This window comes from Melanostigma gelatinosum (genome assembly GCF_949748355.1).
Source record: "Melanostigma gelatinosum genome assembly, chromosome: 1".
Lineage (NCBI taxonomy): Eukaryota > Metazoa > Chordata > Actinopteri > Perciformes > Zoarcidae > Melanostigma > Melanostigma gelatinosum.
In genome coordinates, this window is record NC_136634.1 from 10,663,305 (window position 1) to 10,683,311 (window position 20,007).

Genomic DNA, 20,007 nt, shown 5'->3' on the forward strand with positions numbered 1-20,007 from the left:
GATGATGTAATAACTCCCCAGCGGTCCCGTGGTTTACTCTACAGGCTGCAGTCTAACTGAGAGTTAGTCTTGTGATCAGACAGGCGGACAGGGGTTAGGGGTCAGCCCACGTGCAGCCTGGAAACACAAAAGCCTTTTTTTCTCAGCATTATTCGCAGGGACAGAGCTCTGTTTCTGTGTTTGTATGGGCCCTTTTATTATACAGTCCATAGAGCAGCCCTAAAGTACAGGGTTGGTGGAAAAATGTGGTATATCCCATCCTTCTCAGGCCACCCTACCATCAGGGACGTCTGTCGACTCCTATCCCCCTATTGTTTGGACTGTGGTTGGGCTTTCCACCCCGTCTGGAGAACCAAAGGGAACATGTTCCACCATCAAACCTGAGAGTCTCACCAGTTCAGCTCTGACCTTACTGTGTTTGCCTGGAAGCATCTGTGTGGTGCTTTCCTCAACAACAACAAAAATACTCACCACGTCATGTCAGATAAATAAAAAGGGAGGACAGCTGCTCCTCTTGCTCTGAGGAAGCAGTCATGCAGCATAAAACATCTAGACCTACTTTGTACACAGCAGAGGAAGTCCAGAATGTGGCTTGAGAAAAAAAGGAGCGCTTCCCAAAACCCCAGAGCTGCATGCAACCGTTATCATGCATCTACTTAAACTTGTCATGCGTCCGCTGCTGACCCATGGGCTACAAATACAGACAGAGTGATGCAAAAGGACAATGGGCTCATGGTCTCCTTTGAAGAGAGGTCCAGAACGACGGGCTATACTCTTGAGCCATACTCATCTCTCTCTCCAGTGTTGTATTCAACATCTTTGCCTTTGTCCTGTTCAGCATCACAAGCTAGGAATACAATCACCAAAATGCTTTCAGAATCTGATATGTCACATTATATTGCTAAATACATGCAATTTGTAGTCTTAAATTAAGTCTTCTCCCATTCGCCGTTATTTAATCATGTATCGCTTGCTGAGGTTTGTTCTGCTGTCAAATTAATGTTTCTTATCTCCATGATATATGAGCAAGAGGTTAGCCATGTTTAAACAGACAATTGCTCCTGAATGATTTTGGTGGTGTACGGGATTATACAGTAAGAAGCTGGAAAAAAGAGACAGAAAAAGAGCATTTGAAGATAGGACACCAACCCATGATGAGGCTGTCACTCAGGCTTACACCTCCAAAAGCAGATTTTGCAACATTAGCAAAATAAAATGAAAGCGGAGAAGAGACATCCAGTGATGAGGTGACAGCTTTCAAGCACATTCTTACCTCCCAAGTGCCGCTTATTTACATATTTCATCTCAAATATATTTCTCCCTTCCCCAGATATATTTGGGAAAGCATGTAAGGACTTTAAAAGAGTTTAAATGTATGATGCCTTCATATAAGTATTTAACATCATTTGTATGAAATTTGGTCATTTTACCATTGACATCTTAACATAAGATTTAATTATGAAGACTCTGAACAAAACTCAAGGGCCCGAGTTTTATTTTTCAAATAGCCAATTGCTTTAAAACATATTATTTTTTCAGGTTTTTTTCAAAATCTAGAATGGAAACTTTCTTATATTATAATTTCACTTCAACAGTTAAGCCACTGAAGTTTACACAACATATTTCTATTTTCATCCTCTCCATATTTGTATCCTCCTGAATGTAAAAGTTAGTTGTTACACTAACACTGATGTCTTCTCCGAGGATTCAGTTCCCTGCATTGCAAAACCTGAAAAGATTAACAGTTGCATCGTCTTGTTTGTTCTGCTGTTTAACCGTCCTGTAAAAAGCAAATTGATTTCTCTCATTTTTGCTGCTGTGAATAGCTACAGTTACTGGAACCATTACGCTTTCTTCCGAAGCTTTCTCCAATTTAAAAGTTAATTGTCAAATACATTGCCAACTATGCATCACAAAAAAAGATCTTTGGAAGTCACACAGTAGTGCAAAAGCCCTCTCTAGGGTCTTTCACAGAAAACCACATTTATACAAAATAGGCTCATCATTTATGGGGCGAGGTCATCTAAGAGCGGCACGAGTGAGGCTACATTCCCAAAAATCTCAACTGATGAAGACACCACCCCTATAAAGCCTTTGATTCTTATTTTAAAATACCTAGATGTTAAACGAAGTAAACTATCCTATATATATATATATATATATATATATATATATATATATATATATATATATATATATATATATATATATATATATATATATGTAGTTGACCAGCTGTCTATAAAACAGCACTTTTAATACAGCATTATGTACAGGGTGGTTTTTTAAAATGTTTTTGCACTTTGCTTACCTTTTTTGCCTGATTAGCAAGCACATTAAAGAGACAATGATAACAAGTCCCAGTGCAGAGCCCACCAGTATGGGAACCAGTAAACCTGCAGAGCATGGAGCAACACAAGCAGAAAAGATTATGTGATCATTAGGATCACACTCCGTGTTTTAATTTGGTTAGCTGCATGTGTGCATATGTGTGTTTGATTAAAGTGTAAATAAATTATTGTAAATTAAAACATCTGTAAATATCTAACCCAAACATTTAAATGCTTTACTTGTTAAAGTAAGTGTTTTAGTGGTTTAAGAAATATGTGCAATGTTATATTCTCCACTAATGTATCAATTGATGGTTTAGTTTGGTAATTTATTCGCTTTAAATTAGCGGCAATGATTTCTGAAAGCCTTTTCCGTTCACTAGTTAAAGGTCCCTTTAACTCTAATGTTCTGCTATTTGTTAGTGGCCTACGAAGGGAGCATTCCACAATGTCATGTATGAAATATAAGACATATAAGGAGAGAATAACAAAATATACAAAAGTAACATACCAGTGTTTATCCAAGAAAGGTCAGCTGAGTAACAGAGAAAAGGAGAGAAAAGATGGTGAAAATGAAATCCATAGAGGAATAGACATCTCAGATATGCTACCATCTGAGGAAAAAATAGTTTAAGTGTTGAAGATAAAACTAAGAATTTATAACTTTAATGTAATTTTTACAGGAAACAAGTGTTTTCATGACACAGGCTGACAGTATAGAGACTAACTAAAAATCTGATATGATGCACTTGGTGCTGCAGAAAAGTTTTAACCTCATTTAATCTCAACGTTCGGCTTTTTGAAATCTATCCGTCTGGTTTAACATCATGGTCTTAACCCTTGTCTCGAATGAGCTGAACACCAATCTTCTAAGTTGAAGACTCGCTTAGATAGGCAGACATAAGTAAGTAAACATGTATGACTGAACATGTACAGAGACTATGATGATGTTTTAACTTCCAGGCAGTTTGGCACAGTTTGTCACAGTGTATGCTGGCAGAGACTCCAGCCTTGTGTGGTCCTGAAAAACACCATATTCTAAATGAGAGTTCACAGTAAAGAAATTTGCCATGTATCACTTCATGTAAAATGCTTTTATTGAAAATAGTTCCTTTTGTGCAGCAGCGGTTTCATTCCTGGTTGTGAGTGGCATTTTGAACGAAAAAACAAATTGTCACAGAAGTCAGGGATGTGACATAAAGCGCTTATGCTCTTGCAAATCATTTTGCTTAAGCTGCATCTCTATATTGTGCAAGACAGTAATTACTATTCTAGCTCCACAATTAGAACTTTTATACACAATTATAGAACTGTACTTGGCGTACAGGAGAACAATATTATTTGCCAGATATTTTATGTACTGTATGTAGCTTGATGCATATCGATTTTAAAGCTTGGAATATGTGCATGCGCTGTAGTAGTTTATTTTAAAGCACTTCATGGCATGGCAAAATTATATGGACAGACCTATAACCCAAAGTGAGAATGTAAATGTTTCTCATTTTTTGACAAAAATCTACAATCTACACAAGACACTAAACAATAAGTATATTAACTCATACTACTATTTCTGTTAGAAATCATATTATCATTATGTGCTCATACTGGAAAAATACATTAAATGTGAAATGCAGAGTGTGGCTGGTGTGGAGGGAAAAAACTCCTCACGAGGAGCGTGTAGCAGGCCAGCACACGCGGTCTGATAGCTTTTCAGACACACAGCGCTAAAAACGTTACCGAAACTGGTTTACCGTCAGAAAGGATTTTAATCCTGCTGTTGCAATTACAGTTATGCAATGGTGTACATTAATCTCATGAAATATTACACAATTAACCCACTTTGGAAAAAACTCTTCCCAGTCCCAGGAGAACACGTCTTCCCCAGGACCCTAACTAACAGAAGAGAAAAACACTTTGCTATATCCCGCCCTCATATTCGTTCGCGACTCCTCCCCTTGCGTCTATCTCAATTTATATTGGCTACCTACACTCACACCTCAGTAAACGCCTGTCTTCACATCTCGCTCTACCTGCAACAAACACATTCAAATCCTGTCAGTTATGACTTACTCCCTTCTATAATCCTACAGCACTTTATGTTTATCTTAATTATGCATCCCCAAAACCCTTATGATTATGACTAATTATGAATCTTAATTATGAATTATTAAACACTTTTATTATATCTACTAACCACCCCGGTTTTTGCTCAAATTTCTTACACTGGAAAATGAGTCATTTAGGGACACACAACTGATGACTTATCCAGAAAGTAACATAATGTGAGTCACATCTATTCAGGAATCTCTTTAGTCTTCCAACTCCATTGGCAAACGCCAAGGATGTGGATAACCCCGGCTGTGTGGTTTCCTGGGAACAGTAGCAGTGGACAAACCGCCGTGCTTTGTCACTGGCACACTTTGCTTGATTGCTGTGGGAGTCTTTCTTTTACTGAAGGCTTTTTGCAGGGAGCGTTCCAACTCATTAGCTTCATCTGTTGGCCGTCCATGGAGAATGTGTCTGATAGTGGGGAGGGCTAGGTCCGACTTACAGTCCAGGTAGCTCTTGAGGTTGAGCTCAGGGAAAGCAGCATCTCTGAGAGCCTGAACCAGCTGGTCCTCAGCATGAGACTGTTTTTGCTGACGGTTAACTCTCTGCTCGAGTGAGACGAAGCACAGAGCGTCTTTAGCCAGCCCTGACTTTCCCACCGAGCGGTCGGTCTGGCTCTTCTTCCAAAGGGATGAATTTAGCAGTTGTTGTTTGGATTTGTTCGGAGTCTCACTCTCCTGGTTCTTGAGGTCTTTGTTCTTGCCATGGCGCTCCTCTGAGCCACTTGGTAGGAGCTGGTACAGCCCTTCATCAGCCAGGTCTGCTAGGTCACCAACCAGCAGCTGCTGAACAATTCGCTTCCTCGCGAGGGGAGATGTGACTGTAAGAGTACCTTGCAGTCCACTGCCTGCATCGACACACAGCCAACCACAGCTTATTAAAAATCCCAGCCTATGGGATATTTCTTGGAACGACTTCGGATCGGTCATTCATGTGACTTTTGCATTACTGCTCAAACATTAAAGCAAGAATTTTTAAGACCATACTTACCCTCCTTAAAAGAAACCAGCACAACTCGGCTGTCAGGTGGCTGTGTTCTCCTGTAGTTGCCAGTCAGAGACACAGGGGCTAAGTCTTGGGCCACAGAGGAGTAGAGGGATGTTGTCAGGGCCAGAAACTAAGGAGGTACAACAAAACAAAAACATGTTCTCCACCAATTAAGGTTAGAACAATACAACCATATTAAAATGTCTGAAAAAACAATTTAGGAGCACCTGTTTGCGAGATATTGTGACATGATTTCGGAACACTGTCCACAGGACACTGGGATAGCACGGGGGAGTCGTCAGCGACCCGTCGTAGCGGTAATACTCATCCAAACGTGCAGGCAGCAGTTCTCTGATGTTGAATCCGGGCACCTGCACTTTCTGATCTGCCAGAGAGAAGTCATTTGGAACCATTTAACAACTGTTTATGTCAGAGTAACGTCCAGAATGGCCACATGAATGACCCGATGAAGACTTTGAAGCTTCTGATCCCAAAACCGAGAAATAAAACGACATCACCAAGGTAGCTTTGTCAAATCATACTCAAAACTACGCAAGAAAATCATCACTTTAGACTCACCTTTAAATTTGATACCGTTGATGAACCTCAGAAACTGTTCAAAGGCCGGATTGAAATCGCCAACCTGTATGACAAACACAGTTAGATGGTTCTGCTCCACAAGAAAAACACACATTGCCATCCCTCTCACTTAACGTCTCACCTCAATCAGGACACCCAGCACAGCCAGGCCGTCAGATTTGTCTACGGCCATGGACATAGTGGGATACTTGTCTGAATTGAAGTGTACAACATGCATCTGTGACAGAAAAGAGCAATGAGTCAAGACCCTGTGGAAGAAACAAATAATGCAATCTACATATGTCGGCAAAACCTCAGTGTTTCAGTTTCATTTGTGCTTTTCTTATTCTCTTGAGAATTCAAAATTGCAAAACAGATAAACTTTTACAAGAAACAAGAAGTATAATGTTGCCCTGGATACATCGAGTTAGACTGAAAGCAACGTGAGCCCCGTTTTATATTTTATATTTGTTTTATATCTAAAGGAAAGCAACAGATATTTGGTAAAAAATACAATTGAAATTTGAAAAGCATATTAGGGGAAACGTTCCCGCGACACAGGACCAATGGCTGGTAATTGTTGAAGAAATCAATAATAAAGATATAAAGATTTGAGTGGGTAAAAATAGTATTGAAGAACGTACCTTGCAGCTGTTTTTATTTTAAAACTAATTATTTTTCGACATGTTCTTTGCACGCAGAGGAGATGACACATTACATCTTCATGCCATCTCACCGTCTTACATTTCCTTTCCATTTTCTTTTCATGAAAACAAATTTGCAGCCAACAGTTGTCACTAATTATCACACTTGTTCCATGCACGGTAGGTGTATTGGATTGGATTGAAAATAGCAGGTGATGTTCAGGGGTTGTAATAGTTGTGGATCATATATGACGAAAGCACACAAGAGCAGGTGGTCTATTACAGCACATAAATAAATACAAGACTGTCAGTTGTTTTTGTGACAGGATTGTGTTGTGAATCCGGTGCTACACAAAGGCATGTTATTGTCATTCTGGTCAAATATGATGAAATTGTCTGGGGGAAAAAAAGTTGGACATTGCATTATTTCTGGGAAATGTTAAATTTTCCGTCATTCCATCCCCACAAACAACATGTCATCAAGTGACTGTGGTTCTGGAGTCTGGAGAGACATGAGAAGATGCATGTTCTCAACGTGTCCACTCAGAACTTCAGGTCAAACCACAGTAACCATTTCTGTTTCTACCCACTGTAATTCAAATGACTCCAAATCATGTGAGAAAAAAAGTCTCCTATTTTGGTTTATATCATAAAAGAGACTCTTATGTTCAGACTTTATTGTCTGCTTTACTTTGAGTTCCAAAGTAAATAGAGCAAACCCTGCTTACAGGGCATGGCACATTATATAGCACAGACAGCCACTTCTTCCAGTAGTGGTTGAAAATCAAAGCATATAATAGTCTGGTACTATAATCTCTTTAAACCCTGCAGAAATATGTCATGCTGTACATACTGAGGCTGACTGGAATTATGTCCTTGCCTTTTAGAATGTGCATCTAAGTCATGAAATATGCAAATTGTATAGGTATGATTTATTTTGAAAAAAACAGCTATGACCTAAACTGTCCCCTCTTTATAATCTCAGAATTCTAGGTTTTAAAGAATCACAGCTTGTTTACTGTTGAAAACGTCTGTGTCTCTGAAGATAAAATGTGTTTTATACAAGCATTCAATTGCACTCGACAGTAAATCACATAAAATGCACGATAAGCGATTTCAGACTGTCAAGTAGATGTCGACTCAAAGTCTGACACAGTGTCAGGTAACTAGAACAGTAATATATGTAATATGCAGATGCAGAGCTTTTGAGATTGAGGGGCGTCTGTGAGCCTTGCAGAGAATCAGTGTCTCCCATTCCTCTGCCAATCAGATGTCACACCTTCAAGTCATAAGGTTTTAGATGTCCGGTACCAGCGATGCTGTCATCTGACGCTGCAGATAAGTGAAAGACCTGTTTAATTGCTGACAGCTAACCATATATTGACCTTTAACTTTTACTGAAATGAATGTTGCAGCACTACAGTATAAAGCACGCCATTATAAGTAAATGTACAGTAGGTCAAGTATTATTAGCAAAATGTACTTCAAGTATCAAAAGTAAAAGTAAACTCAAAATGACACCATTTAGTGTTGCATGTACCATATATCTGCTATAGATATAGTATTACTTATATTGTTGGATGGTATATTCTATAATATTGCATTATATTGTATAAACCGTTTTACATGTGAAATCTTAATCTGCAAAGTAACTATGAACTATTAGTGTCTGATAAATGTAGTGGAGTCAAAAGTTCAGTATTTGCCTCTCAAATATAGTGGAGCAGTATTAGTATAAAGTAACAAAAAATGGAAATACTCCAAAGAACTCGGATAGTTACTTTTCTACCTGCACCGTTTCCATCAATAGTGAGTAGTAAGAAGTGTCGTTTACTTTGTTTACCTCGGCTGCATACTGCTTACTGTTCACCGTGTGTTCAGAGCCCGCAAGTCTACCGGAGGAGCCCCAGTGAAAATGAAGTTGAGCTGCAGTGTAACGATGAGGCAGGCTGGAGATGTGCATCTTAGAGGGCAGTGATATTTGCACTGTGGATCAAGAGACACCCCACCACACATAACAGAGCAGGGGAGAGGGTTTCTTCAGTTAACATCAGGGGATCAAGACACATGAACTTGATCTAAAGTGAGGGAGTCAGTGTGGCCCCCTCTGTGCTGACCTTTTGCAACAGCTGTGTAGCCACGTTTAATTTATGGTACAGTGACGCATGGCGCTACAGTGACGCATTGGCACTTTCCACATGTTCGTCTGTGTGTGTGTGTGTGTGTGTGTGAGACGAATGTTTACAAGTGAAAAACCTCTGTCAGCTTATTTCAGAAACACGTCACGCTTATGATGCCACTCAGCTTGTGGCGTTGAGGCCAATTACCCATGCATACATAAGCATTTGTCTGGTAGTCTTTACACCAGCATTGCAGCAACTGACAAACACGAGGCAGACATTACATGCGTGTTTGGCTGTACAGAGCTAACCACAGACATTTCACATATGCAGCTCCATAAAAGTAACATGTAAGAAGAAAACAACACCAGGTCTGCAGAATACTGTTTATTGCCACAGGTCGAACAACCTCACTTTTCTCTGTGTTTCTTTTCTTCAAACAAAACACAATCATTCATCAACTAACATCGTGGAATAATCTTATTCATCTGCCAAAGTCATCTATATATTTACTTTTCTTTGTGGCACATGGGCATGGTTGTCTATGTTGGGATTTCTATGCATTATGTATAGAAATTGGACATTAAACCTGGAACTGGTTTCTGTTGTTAAGATGCATCAGACTCAGTTGAGGCCGAACAGATGACTAATCTCTGTTCATATTTTCCCAGACAAAACATGAAGCGCCTTCTTTGCCTGGAAGGGCAACTAAGATAATAACGGAGTGCCTATGGAAAATTGCTGTGGCAGATGTAGAAAGAAGATCCTCCGATCATTTTCTTTAGGTTGACCCAGAAATTAGGCCTTAATAGCGAGAACAGACTCCTCAACGTTTATGTGGGACCATTTCCAATGAACACATCAGATCCCAATACGAACAAAACATAGTGTGCACTTGAACTTAAGAATTTGCTGAGTTAATACATTGTTTTGTTACTTGTGATGAAATTAGTTTCTAATCATTTATTTTGACGTACTGTACCTTATTATGTATTTTGTTGATAACACTGATGACCTATACTCACCAGAATGTCCGTTATTTCCCAGTGTAAGCTGCTCATTGGGCGACAGGTTGTAGTTTTGGATCTCAATTGGGCGTAAAGTTGGGTCGAACCTCAGCAGCCCTGGCTTGAGGTCTATTGGAGACTGGAAAGCTCCACCACAGTATGGATATTGCTTTGGCCAGTAGTGTTGTCCTTCTGGCCCTGCAACAGCATCAATAAACACTTTTGGGAGATGTCTGCACCTTAATGTAACCCAAATGTAATTTTACTTTTTGAATATGCTGTACGGTGATATTCTAATCCTTCATCCAAAAAGTGTATTTCACCTCCGAATGCTAGCATTGTGCAAAGCATGCCCCAGTGTGACGTTAACTATGGGATGGCTCCAAGGTGGACCAGAACTTGTCCATGGCCTACTGAACATTGTAATCAAAGTGAAGTATTATTATCTAATCACAAGGCGGCATGGGAGAGGCCCATGGCTTCGCTCTTGGCCCTTTCTACAGCAGAGTGAGAAGCAGGCTGTTGTTTGTGGAGAGTCTCTCTCCAAATGAAAGGTTTCCATAAAGCACAGGACACCAAAAACGGCCACATTTGCAGATCGAGTCATGCAGTTTACAAAGTGACCTCAGCTGCATGAGGGTTTCTCACACAAGGCACACTTGCCATGGGGATGATACAAGACAGAAAATAAAATGTTCATGAGAAATGATGCAGAAAACATTCCGCTCTTAATTTCTCATATTTCATTCAGTGTATTGACTGAAGTGTGCTGGGCTTTTCAAAAATGCTGTCAGTGTAAAGTGAGGCTAATAGTTTGCAATGAATGGACCCGATCAAATCCGAAATAACATAATTGTCGCGGAATAGGAGATGGCACGAAAGACCTTGAATGTACCAGAGCTCACATCACTTCTGCATATTTGCCACTGATTCATTATTTATCCAGAATTCATCAAAAACGCACCATTCACCATAAGCCAGCTGAAGGAATGTTAAATAAAAAGTAAATGCTTTAACATTATATCAGTGGTCAGGCTAAAAAAAACAAGAGCAGGGTGAGAACAACTACGGTCACCATCAACATCATATATTTTACACCAATGTTATAGTTCACTGTCTTGTCCTCTGCCACAGGGTGGAGTGTTGAGGTGGAGATAAATTGTATAACTCAGCTGTGCCCTCGTCAACAGAAAGTGCCACTAGTCCTAAAGACTACTGACTACGATGAGGCCTCTTGAGGGTTTTACTGTAAAGAAATCCACCATGCCGCACTTCAAATATGTATATTTATATATTTACATCTTTCTTCAGTAGTCATCACCAAACTTTCCATTTTGACTTCTTGTCAATTTGTTTTCATTAAAATTGCAGATTTTTCAAAATGTTGATGATTTTGTATTTTATTAAGGATCATGCACTGTATTCATGTTTGGAAGGATCCAAGTGTTAATATTTAAAGGTGTAAATGGTTTTGGCCAAGTAGTACAGGGTGAATCATCATTTATTTTGCCACATTGTTGTGGTGTTCCCCTGTACTGACACATACATTTGAAATTTCCCATTCTAATTTTCTAGTGCTTATTTAGGTGGGTTTTCTGTCAATTTACCAAATTTTCACAAAGAGGAGATGGACAGCTGTGTCCGTAGAATCCACAAAGGGCCATTTTCTGGATCAGCCTCTCTCAGATGTCTGAATTAAACAAGTATAATTTCCTCTAACTATAATTATTTGAACATAAATTACTGTGCAGAGAAGTAGCTCTTTTCTTATTCATCGCTGCTGTGCCTGTGAAAGAGTTTGCACACTATCAAGTTATCTTTATAAGACGACAGTAGATTTGACCGATGATTGTAGCCAAAAGTGTGTTTAATATCTGTCCAAAGAATTAGTTCGGACAAATGCATTGAATTGCTTCACCTGCTAACTTGTTGGTTTTAACATTTATTCCTGGAGAGCAACAGACTTTCGAGAGGCAGTGACACAATGACACGAGGTCTCTGAGGACAGACCTTAAGGCATGGGTGTCAAACTCTGGCCCGCGGGCCAAATTTGGTCCGTGTTCTTGCGCAACGCTTCTGCTAAAAGCCGGCCGGCTCACCCCGCCACCCCGTGCCTCTCTCCCAGACTTGCTGCGGCCTCATTCTACAACTGTCAGTGTCACTGTGTTACCCCTGCCAAAAATGGCGAAAAGGAAGGCAGAAAACAGAACTTTTCTGGACAGGTGGGAGACAGAATATCTGTTTATATATGTAAAAGACAGACCTGTTTGTCTCGTTTGTGGAGCCAACGTGTCGGTAACTAAGGAGTACAACATTAGGAGACACTATGAAACGAAACACCAGGACAAGTACAAGGACCTGGACACGACTCAAAGGAGCCAGAAAGTAGAGATGAAAAGAGGTTTGGTTTCACAACAGAATATGTTCAAAAAAGTCACAGCACAAAATGAGGCTGCTGTAAAGGCAAGTTATATCGTGGCAGAAGAAATCGCCAAATCAACCCGACCCTTTAATGAGGGAGAGTTTGTTAAAAAGTGCATGCTGAAGGTTTGTGACCAAGTGTGCCCAGAGAAAAAGCAGGCCTTTTCAAACGTAAGCCTGAGCAGGAACACAATAGCTGAGCGCACATGTGATCTTGCCACCAATCTGCATGACCAGCTGATGGAAAAGGGAAAAGATGTTGTTTCTTTTTCCCTTGCTGTGGACGAGAGCACTGCCGTATCACACAGAGGTGAGATGGTTAAGCCGCGGAAAAGTACTGAACAGATTTTTCGAGCTGCGTGAAGAAATATGTCAGTTTCTGCAAAGCAAAGGGAAGGACACAGCAGAGCTCTGGGAGCAAAAGTTCCTGTGTGAGCTGGCCTTTCTGCGTGACATCTCAAGCCATCTTGATGCGCTGAACCTGCAGCTACAGGGGCGGGGCCGCATCATCACAGATATGTACTCGTCAGTGAGAGCTTTTAAAACTAAACTCTGCCTGTGGGAGAATCAGCATCTGCAAGGAAACCTTGGCCATTTCCCCTGCTGCCAAACCATAAAAACGCAGATCTCTACCGCCGTGTGCGCCCAGTTTGCTGAAAAACTCAGTGTACTCGGCGCTGAGTTTATCCGGCGATTTGGCGACTTTGATGGTCAGAAATGTAGATTTGAACTGCTTAGTAATCCCTTCGCAGTTGATGTGGAAAAAGCACCAACTAACCTCCAAATGGAGCTGATTGAACTCCAGTGTGATGACACGCTGAAGTCAAAGTATGATGCTGTTGATATTTACCTCAGAAGGTTGCAAATAGAAAAGAGGCATTCAATTTTTATTTAAATTGTATTTGATATGCCATTGATATTTTTTAATTATTATTATTATTATTATTTGAAACTCGATTTTGCATGTCACTATAAAGTTATATAAGCCTTGCTTGTTCAATATTCAATGCAAAACTTGTTTGGGTCCCTATTAAAAGGTTCATTTGTTCAACCTTGGCCCACGGCTTTGTTCAGTTTTAAATTTTGGCCCAGTCTGTATTTGAGTTTGACACCCCTGCCTTAAGGCATGAGACAAAGGCACTTGTGAAATGTTGCAGAGTCCGTACTTAACATTACAGTTACGCGATGTGACAGGAAGGCTGTCACTAGGTTGTCTTTGGAGGTCAAAGATGGGAGGTCATTGATGTTTATTTCCACTTGATCAGAAAGCGATCGATTTGTATCTCTTTTGTCTTACTGTGTGGCGTTGTCAGCTCAAAGCAAAAGTAACATCCTCTCTGACTCTGAGGTATTGACTATCAGAGACTTGCATCAAATTAAATTCTAACACTTGATTGTTTATGGTGGTTGAAGGATAGAATACTACCAGGTCATAACTTCTATGTCTTCAACTTGATACAAGTGCACATGGACTGGTATTGCAAATGCACTGAAGGTTTTCGAAAATATTTCTTTACTTTATATATATATATATTATGAGGAAAATATTATAAGACTTACCACTGTACGTCCATTTGGCAGCTGAAACAGAAAGAAAAAATATATTTTTCTCTAACTGTAAATTAAAATATAGCAGAATAACTGCACTTCCACACATTAAAGGTTGCAGTAGTAGTAATATATGAATAAAACAAAAATTAATAGAAAACAATTAATTTGGGGCAGACGTTTAAAGTTTTTATTTCAGAGACAAGTGTCAGTCAGAGCACGTGCAGGTGGATGAAGACATCTGCCTTGAAGCATTTTGCTCACAAATTGCTAAATGGCCAAAATATTTTCTTTTTTCGATACACATCTCTAAAAGTGCATCTAAAGGTCACATCCTAACAGGTTACTTTCCCCACGCATCAAAGATCTTACCATGCAGTACAGCCAGGAAAGTCATCAACAGTGAAACGATGGGTGTGAAGCTCAGAAAGTGCATCTTGAACCCCTCAGCCCTCCCGCGTGCGATAGGCAGCCCGATGTCAAGCCGGTGCAGAGCAGGAGCTTGGAGCAGAGCGCCAGCCTTCAACCCGGCTTTTATAGCCTACTCGTGTTGCCAGCTCCATTGTAGCTCGCGCTGACGTCATAGCAAAAACAAAACCAGCCTCCAGAGTCATCGGAGAGTGACAACTTAACGCGGCGACCGCATCCAAACGACGTCAATCATCTTGGGCTCGAGCTGACGCCGGCGGACGAAAGACGCGCGGAACGCTGAGCCGCGTGCACGTGCGCGGGTGTTGTTACAGGGAAATGTGGTTTAAAAGAAAGTGAGGTGTGTGTGAGGGCGCTACAAGACGCACCTGCACTATACAAGCAACCTTGTGTTGCCACTATGAAAATGTGTAACCCTATTGAAATAGTAGGGGTCACCATGTTTGATTAAAAAAAGCTTGGCTGTCCAAATTTGACATTCCTAAACTTCCTACTCAAACACTTAAAGATGCAGAACACACACACAAATGTAGGCTAAATGGGTTCCCTCTGCCTTACCTGTCTGCCTAAAGGTTGGGTGTTAAATGTGGTGCCCTCATGCAACATGGGGCAACAAGTCAAAGTCAACACTATGAGGCAAATAATTGGCTGAAGAATATTACAAATAGAATGCCTACAAAAACAATACACCCCAAACATATATAACCACGATACATTTACAGTCATAGATACAATTTATTATAAAGCCACCCTCAACAAAATGTACAGAATGATGTGTGGGCAGAGTTTGTTTTCATTCATCATCAATCTATCTTACTCTTTGAAGACAGAATAATTACAAATTGTTTATTTTATTCTAACTTGGCTCATGATGAGGATTATCACAGGTTAAAGATGAAAGTCTTACGATGTGACAATGGAAAACTGAAGTGTTTCAGCCAAAATGAAAAATAAGAGGATAATTCCCTGAGGTGACTCTATGACGGTTTTAACTTTCCACTTCCACTTTTAACTTTAATAAAGTCCTCTGCAAAAGGTTAGGTTGCATGCGGAGTCATTTCAATTGCTTCAGGTAATCTTATTTCTGATGCAAAATCTCCATAAAATTACAAAAATAAAGTTAGTCAATATATTAATCTATGCTGTGTATGCTGCTGTTGTGCAGCAGGAGTCATCTTTAAGCCTGAATAAATAATAATAATAATAATAATAATGAATAAATAATAAGCCTGAATAAAGTAAGGTGTTTTAAACATAACACCCAACAATAGCAAAATGAACCCACGCTACTGCATATTATCTGCATTTGGAGCTAGTTGGTGTCGACCTAATATAAAAGCCCTCGTACGTACTGTATGATAAAGATAATAAAAAAGAGGAAGCTATCTTTCCCTGCTGTTAACTTTTGTTTCAGTGGCAGTTGTCACCATTGAGGAAATATCGGTCCAAAGGTCGTGACAACCCACTCTGGTTTACAACCCTCACTCACTCCGGTGAAGACAGAACAAAGGCAAGCAGCAAGATGAAGCACCTGTTGTTTTTGGGGATTGCATTTTCTGCATTCTACATCAGCCATTCGAATCCTCCAGGTACATCAAACTGTTTTCTTCTCAATTTAAAATAGTAACCAAAGAACGTTTTATAGACCAGAGGTGTACTTTTCAGAATAGGCCAGGGAACTAGCACACAGACTCGTCTTTAGTGAGTGAAGAATTATCAAATGTTTGCGTTGTGTGTTGCTGCTTTTTTTTTTTTAAACATAACTGTAAAATATTATATTTGGTTCACCTTTTATATGATTGTCAACGTTTTTCACTTAAACATAATGTTTCTGAAACTGAATCAAGGAGAAAGCGTTTTGGTACCTTCAGATCAACATGGCGGTTTCATTGGCGGAAGACAAAATAAATTAGGCGGAATCATGATACAGAACTCAATACAATATACAGATATTCAATCAGGAAACAATAGAGTTGACGGGGAAAAAACATGCTTCAGTACATTGTATAATTCTAAACTGCATCTCTCAGCAAGATATAATTATATTTTACCTTTTTACTGACATTATCTTTATATTGTAACGAGCAACTAAAGCCAACAATGATTGTCTTTAGATGTGACCAAAGAAGAGATGGTACTTACTGTACCTTTACTCTCCTGGAAATGATATTTACACACTGCTAAAGGTTGTGCTAAGCTGACTGGACAATCCCTTCCTCTATAATTCTAAATGTTTAAACACTGAGATCATTTCTGTCTGAGCCTGAGCATGATGAGCTGTCGACCTGCAACTTCACCTCACCTCACAGTTTTGCAAATTATTGAGCACCCATGAATAGCCAGGTAGTTACTAAGTTAGTTTCCCTCACAAATCAAGTGTATTTTTGGTTAAAAGAATTGTTTGCAACCACTTCCCTTCAGTGAAATCTATGAAGGGCGGGAGGACTGACAATGTACCTTAAATGAAACTCTTTATTGCCGTCATAAAAAGAGGGAGTGGGTATCTGGTGATGAGATTAGTTAAACATTAGTTATGTGCTGATGATGCTCGGTGAAACACCTATCATACAGAAATTGTGCAATGGTCAACTCACCAGCTCATTCTGTAGCCAACAGTTCTTCCAACCACAAAACCAGAGCATCACCTTTTACAAACAAAAGTTATCTGACTAACAGTGTTTGTTGTCATCCAACAGAGTTCTGTCAATTGGCCCCTGAAGAAGGTGAAGGTTCAAGCTTCACCTTTTCATTGTATTATGACCCCATCAAGGGTCAGTGCAATCCTTTCCTTTACAAAGGCCAAGGAGGAAATGACAACCGTTTTGAGAATGAAAGAGAGTGCATAAGGAACTGTTCCGACAATGCAGCAAACATCTACCCCGTGGACGGTAAGAGGGTTTTAAACACTATTAGTTAAATATTATTAATGTAATTCATCTTGATTCACTGCTCTGTTTTAAATATCCAACCTAAATAAAGGCCACCTAAATGTGGATCAATCCAGTCTAGAAAGATACGCTGCCCTTCTTCCTGGCTGTCAGGACTTTGGAACATGAAACTGCCCAATGAGGAAGAGGTTTATGGCCTAAAGGACCAAGAGAGGAAGGGCTTCTTGTGATCTGCCTCGACCAAATTATTATCATGTCTAGGACCATGTTCATTATAACTTGCTTGCTTGCTTGTTCAATATTCAATGCAAAACTTGTTTGGGTCCCTATTAAAAGGTTCATTTGTTCAACCTTGGCCCACGGCTTTGTTCAGTTTTAAATTTTGGCCCAGTCTGTATTTGAGTTTGACACCCCTGCCTTAAGGCATGAGACAAAGGCACTTGTGAAATGTTGCAGAGTCTGTACTTAACATTACAGTTACGCGATGTGACAGGAAGGCTGTCACTAGGTTGTCTTTGGAGGTCAAAGATGGGAGGTCATTGATGTTTATTTCCACTTGATCAGAAAGCGATCGATTTGTATCTCTTTTGTCTTACTGTGTGGCGTTGTCAGCTCAAAGCAAAAGTAACATCCTCTCTGACTCTGAGGTATTGACTATCAGAGACTTGCATCAAATTAAATTCTAACACTTGATTGTTTATGGTGGTTGAAGGATAGAATACTACCAGGTCATAACTTCTATTGAGGAAGAGGTTTATGGCCTAAAGGACCAAGAGAGGAAGGGCTTCTTGTGATCTGCCTCGACCAAATTATTATCATGTCTAGGACCATGTTCATTATAAGACGGAAAAATCGGCACTATATCAATGCTGATGCTATTTTTGTGAGTCAATTTAATAGACCCGGAAATTGTTGAGTTTTACTTTTGCCCCCTTATTACTTTATGTCTTCAGAGAAAAGACACGTGTCAGCATGAGTGTTAGCAATGCGCCACCAAGTGGTGGAGGATAGTACAAATGTGAATAAATGTGCAGAGGCTATAATATACTGCTGCATAAAGTTTCAATCATCTAATTATGTGCTGTTTATTTGAGCAATTTTAGACATGATCAATCATATTTTATTTTTTTCATATATTTATTAGTTTTACTTATAAACTGCAACCCCTGTAATGACTAATTTCGAATGGGGATGATGTTTTCTCTTCACAGTGTCCCAAGCCTGCCACTTTAAACAGGCCAAAGGTGAATGCAGTGGTCAGTTTTTGAGATACTACTACGATTCTGTTCATGACAAATGCAAAAAATTCCTCTGGTCTGGATGCATTGGAAACGGAAACAGGTTTTTTGACCAAGGGAGCTGCAACTCCACCTGTGATGGCATCCACGGTGAGCAATAATCTCTCTCCATTTGCTGTTAATTATACATGTTGAAACATCATTATGTCGATACATGTTTTAAAACGAATGGGTCAGTAATGACACTTTAAAAAAACATGATACAATTATATGTTTTTCATCGTGTTGATGTCAATCGTTTGGGTTTTAAGACGATGGTGCGGAAGAAGAGGAAGCTGAGCCAGACACTCCTATTGGTCAGTAGATAACTGTTTTTCACTCATTTTACATCAGGCTCTAAGTTGCAACTATCTGCATGAAAATGTTATTACTTCTCGTGTTCAATCTATTTACATGCTCTTTAACAGCCATCATCTGTGGAGTTCTGCTTTCTGTCATTATTGCCGCCATCTTCATAACTGTGATTGTCTTGACTGTTCAGTCAAAGTAAGACTCTTTTTCTTTGTCTTTATATTTTTACAGAAATAATTCAAACGTAAAAGCAATAACATTCATTACACTTAATGGCCACTCTACTGTAATTGCATTCATATTTTTTGTTCTTCTTTAGGAAAAAGAGCCCCAAAATGAAGGCAGAAGGGAAAAGTAAAGACCTCCAGCCTGGTTTACCTCTTCAGGATAAGGGGATTGAAATGGCATAGAAAATGATGTCACCTTGATGGCAACATTCATCAGCTTGGTTGTGTATTATAACTCTAATAGCCGCGATACCAAACATAACTGATTGCAACATTTAACTTCAATTTCCAATTTTTTTACTGACATTATGTACATGCCATTACAATTTTGTTGTTTCATGTTTTGTTTCACATACATGTGCAAAGTGATGTGTCTTAAGTTGTGTTATTTCCTGGGAACTTTATACTACTTTCATTTAGCAATTTAAATGAATCTGAACAGTCACAAGTGTAATCAAAAGCAACCACAGCGGTAACGATTTGTCAATTCATTGATCTGTTGATTTAACTGAAACCATTTGAATAATTGAATAATTGTTGAAGTCCTTTTTCTAGGAAGAATGTCAACGGTTTCCTTTGTTCCAGCTATACAGTTGTGAGGATTTCCTGCTCTGCTTTGTCTTAGGACAAACAGAATTTGGGTTGGCCGGACAAAACAATTTGGGATCCAGGAAATTGTGACAGACATTTCTTACAATTTGTATAGACCAAATGATTCACTGAGAAAACAGTGGGCACATCAGTTTTTTTACGACAATCGAACTGCATCATTCAGGTACTCATCTGCTTGTGCACAATTACCTCAAATGCTTTCTAATGATGCATTTCAATGTTTCCAAAATATAACTGCATCATCACCTGGCTCAAATATTTGTTGAAAACTATCTGAAGTCTTCTGAAGGCACATGCCAATTCTAAACCCACCACATATATTTAGAGGTGTTTTTGTGAAGTGCATGCCCACTGCATATCTGTTATTATCTTTTCCGGCTCAGCATTTGTGAATCTTTTGTTTTAGGCTGTAAACATAATAGTGTCAAAAACACATTTTCCTGAAATGTGTCGCTGTTGTATCAAATGTTTATGCTCATGCCTTGTATTTGGGATATAAAAGCAGTTTTGCATAAGA

General features: G+C 39.4%; 2 protein-coding genes across 2 annotated transcripts; one reads left to right on the forward strand and one right to left on the reverse strand.

Annotated features, from left to right (window-relative positions):
- Positions 1-4,086: 4,086 nt before the first annotated feature.
- On the reverse strand, positions 4,087-14,237 carry ca12 (carbonic anhydrase XII). Its single transcript, XM_079265476.1, has 9 exons — positions 14,118-14,237; positions 13,758-13,778; positions 9,795-9,974; positions 8,493-8,635; positions 6,148-6,243; positions 6,006-6,069; positions 5,654-5,811; positions 5,430-5,556; positions 4,087-5,286 (listed from the first exon to the last, which is right to left on the reverse strand). Exons 1-9 carry the CDS (start codon positions 14,179-14,181, stop codon positions 4,640-4,642), a joined length of 1,500 nt encoding a protein of 499 aa, XP_079121602.1. The 5' UTR covers positions 14,182-14,237; the 3' UTR covers positions 4,087-4,639.
- Positions 14,238-15,696: 1,459 nt separating this feature from the next.
- On the forward strand, positions 15,697-19,061 carry LOC306783947 (inter-alpha-trypsin inhibitor; the record flags this gene model as incomplete). Its single annotated transcript, XM_079277754.1, has 6 exons — positions 15,697-15,763; positions 16,871-17,062; positions 18,274-18,450; positions 18,612-18,656; positions 18,768-18,846; positions 18,971-19,061. 6 exons carry the CDS (start codon positions 15,697-15,699, stop codon positions 19,059-19,061), a joined length of 651 nt encoding a protein of 216 aa, XP_079133880.1.
- Positions 19,062-20,007: the final 946 nt, after the last annotated feature.

Excerpts from the sequence above, each read along its gene's own strand:
- ca12 (XM_079265476.1), bottom strand. The coding sequence starts at position 14,181 with ATGCACTTTCTGAGCTTCACACCCATCGTTTCACTGTTGATGACTTTC. Across the intron at positions 9,975-13,757 it reads TGCCAAATGGACGTACAGTG|GGCCAGAAGGACAACACTAC; the intron begins GTAAGTCTTATA and ends ATGCTGTTGCAG. Across the intron at positions 5,287-5,429 it reads GCTGGTTTCTTTTAAGGAGG|GCAGTGGACTGCAAGGTACT; the intron begins GTAAGTATGGTC and ends GTGTCGATGCAG.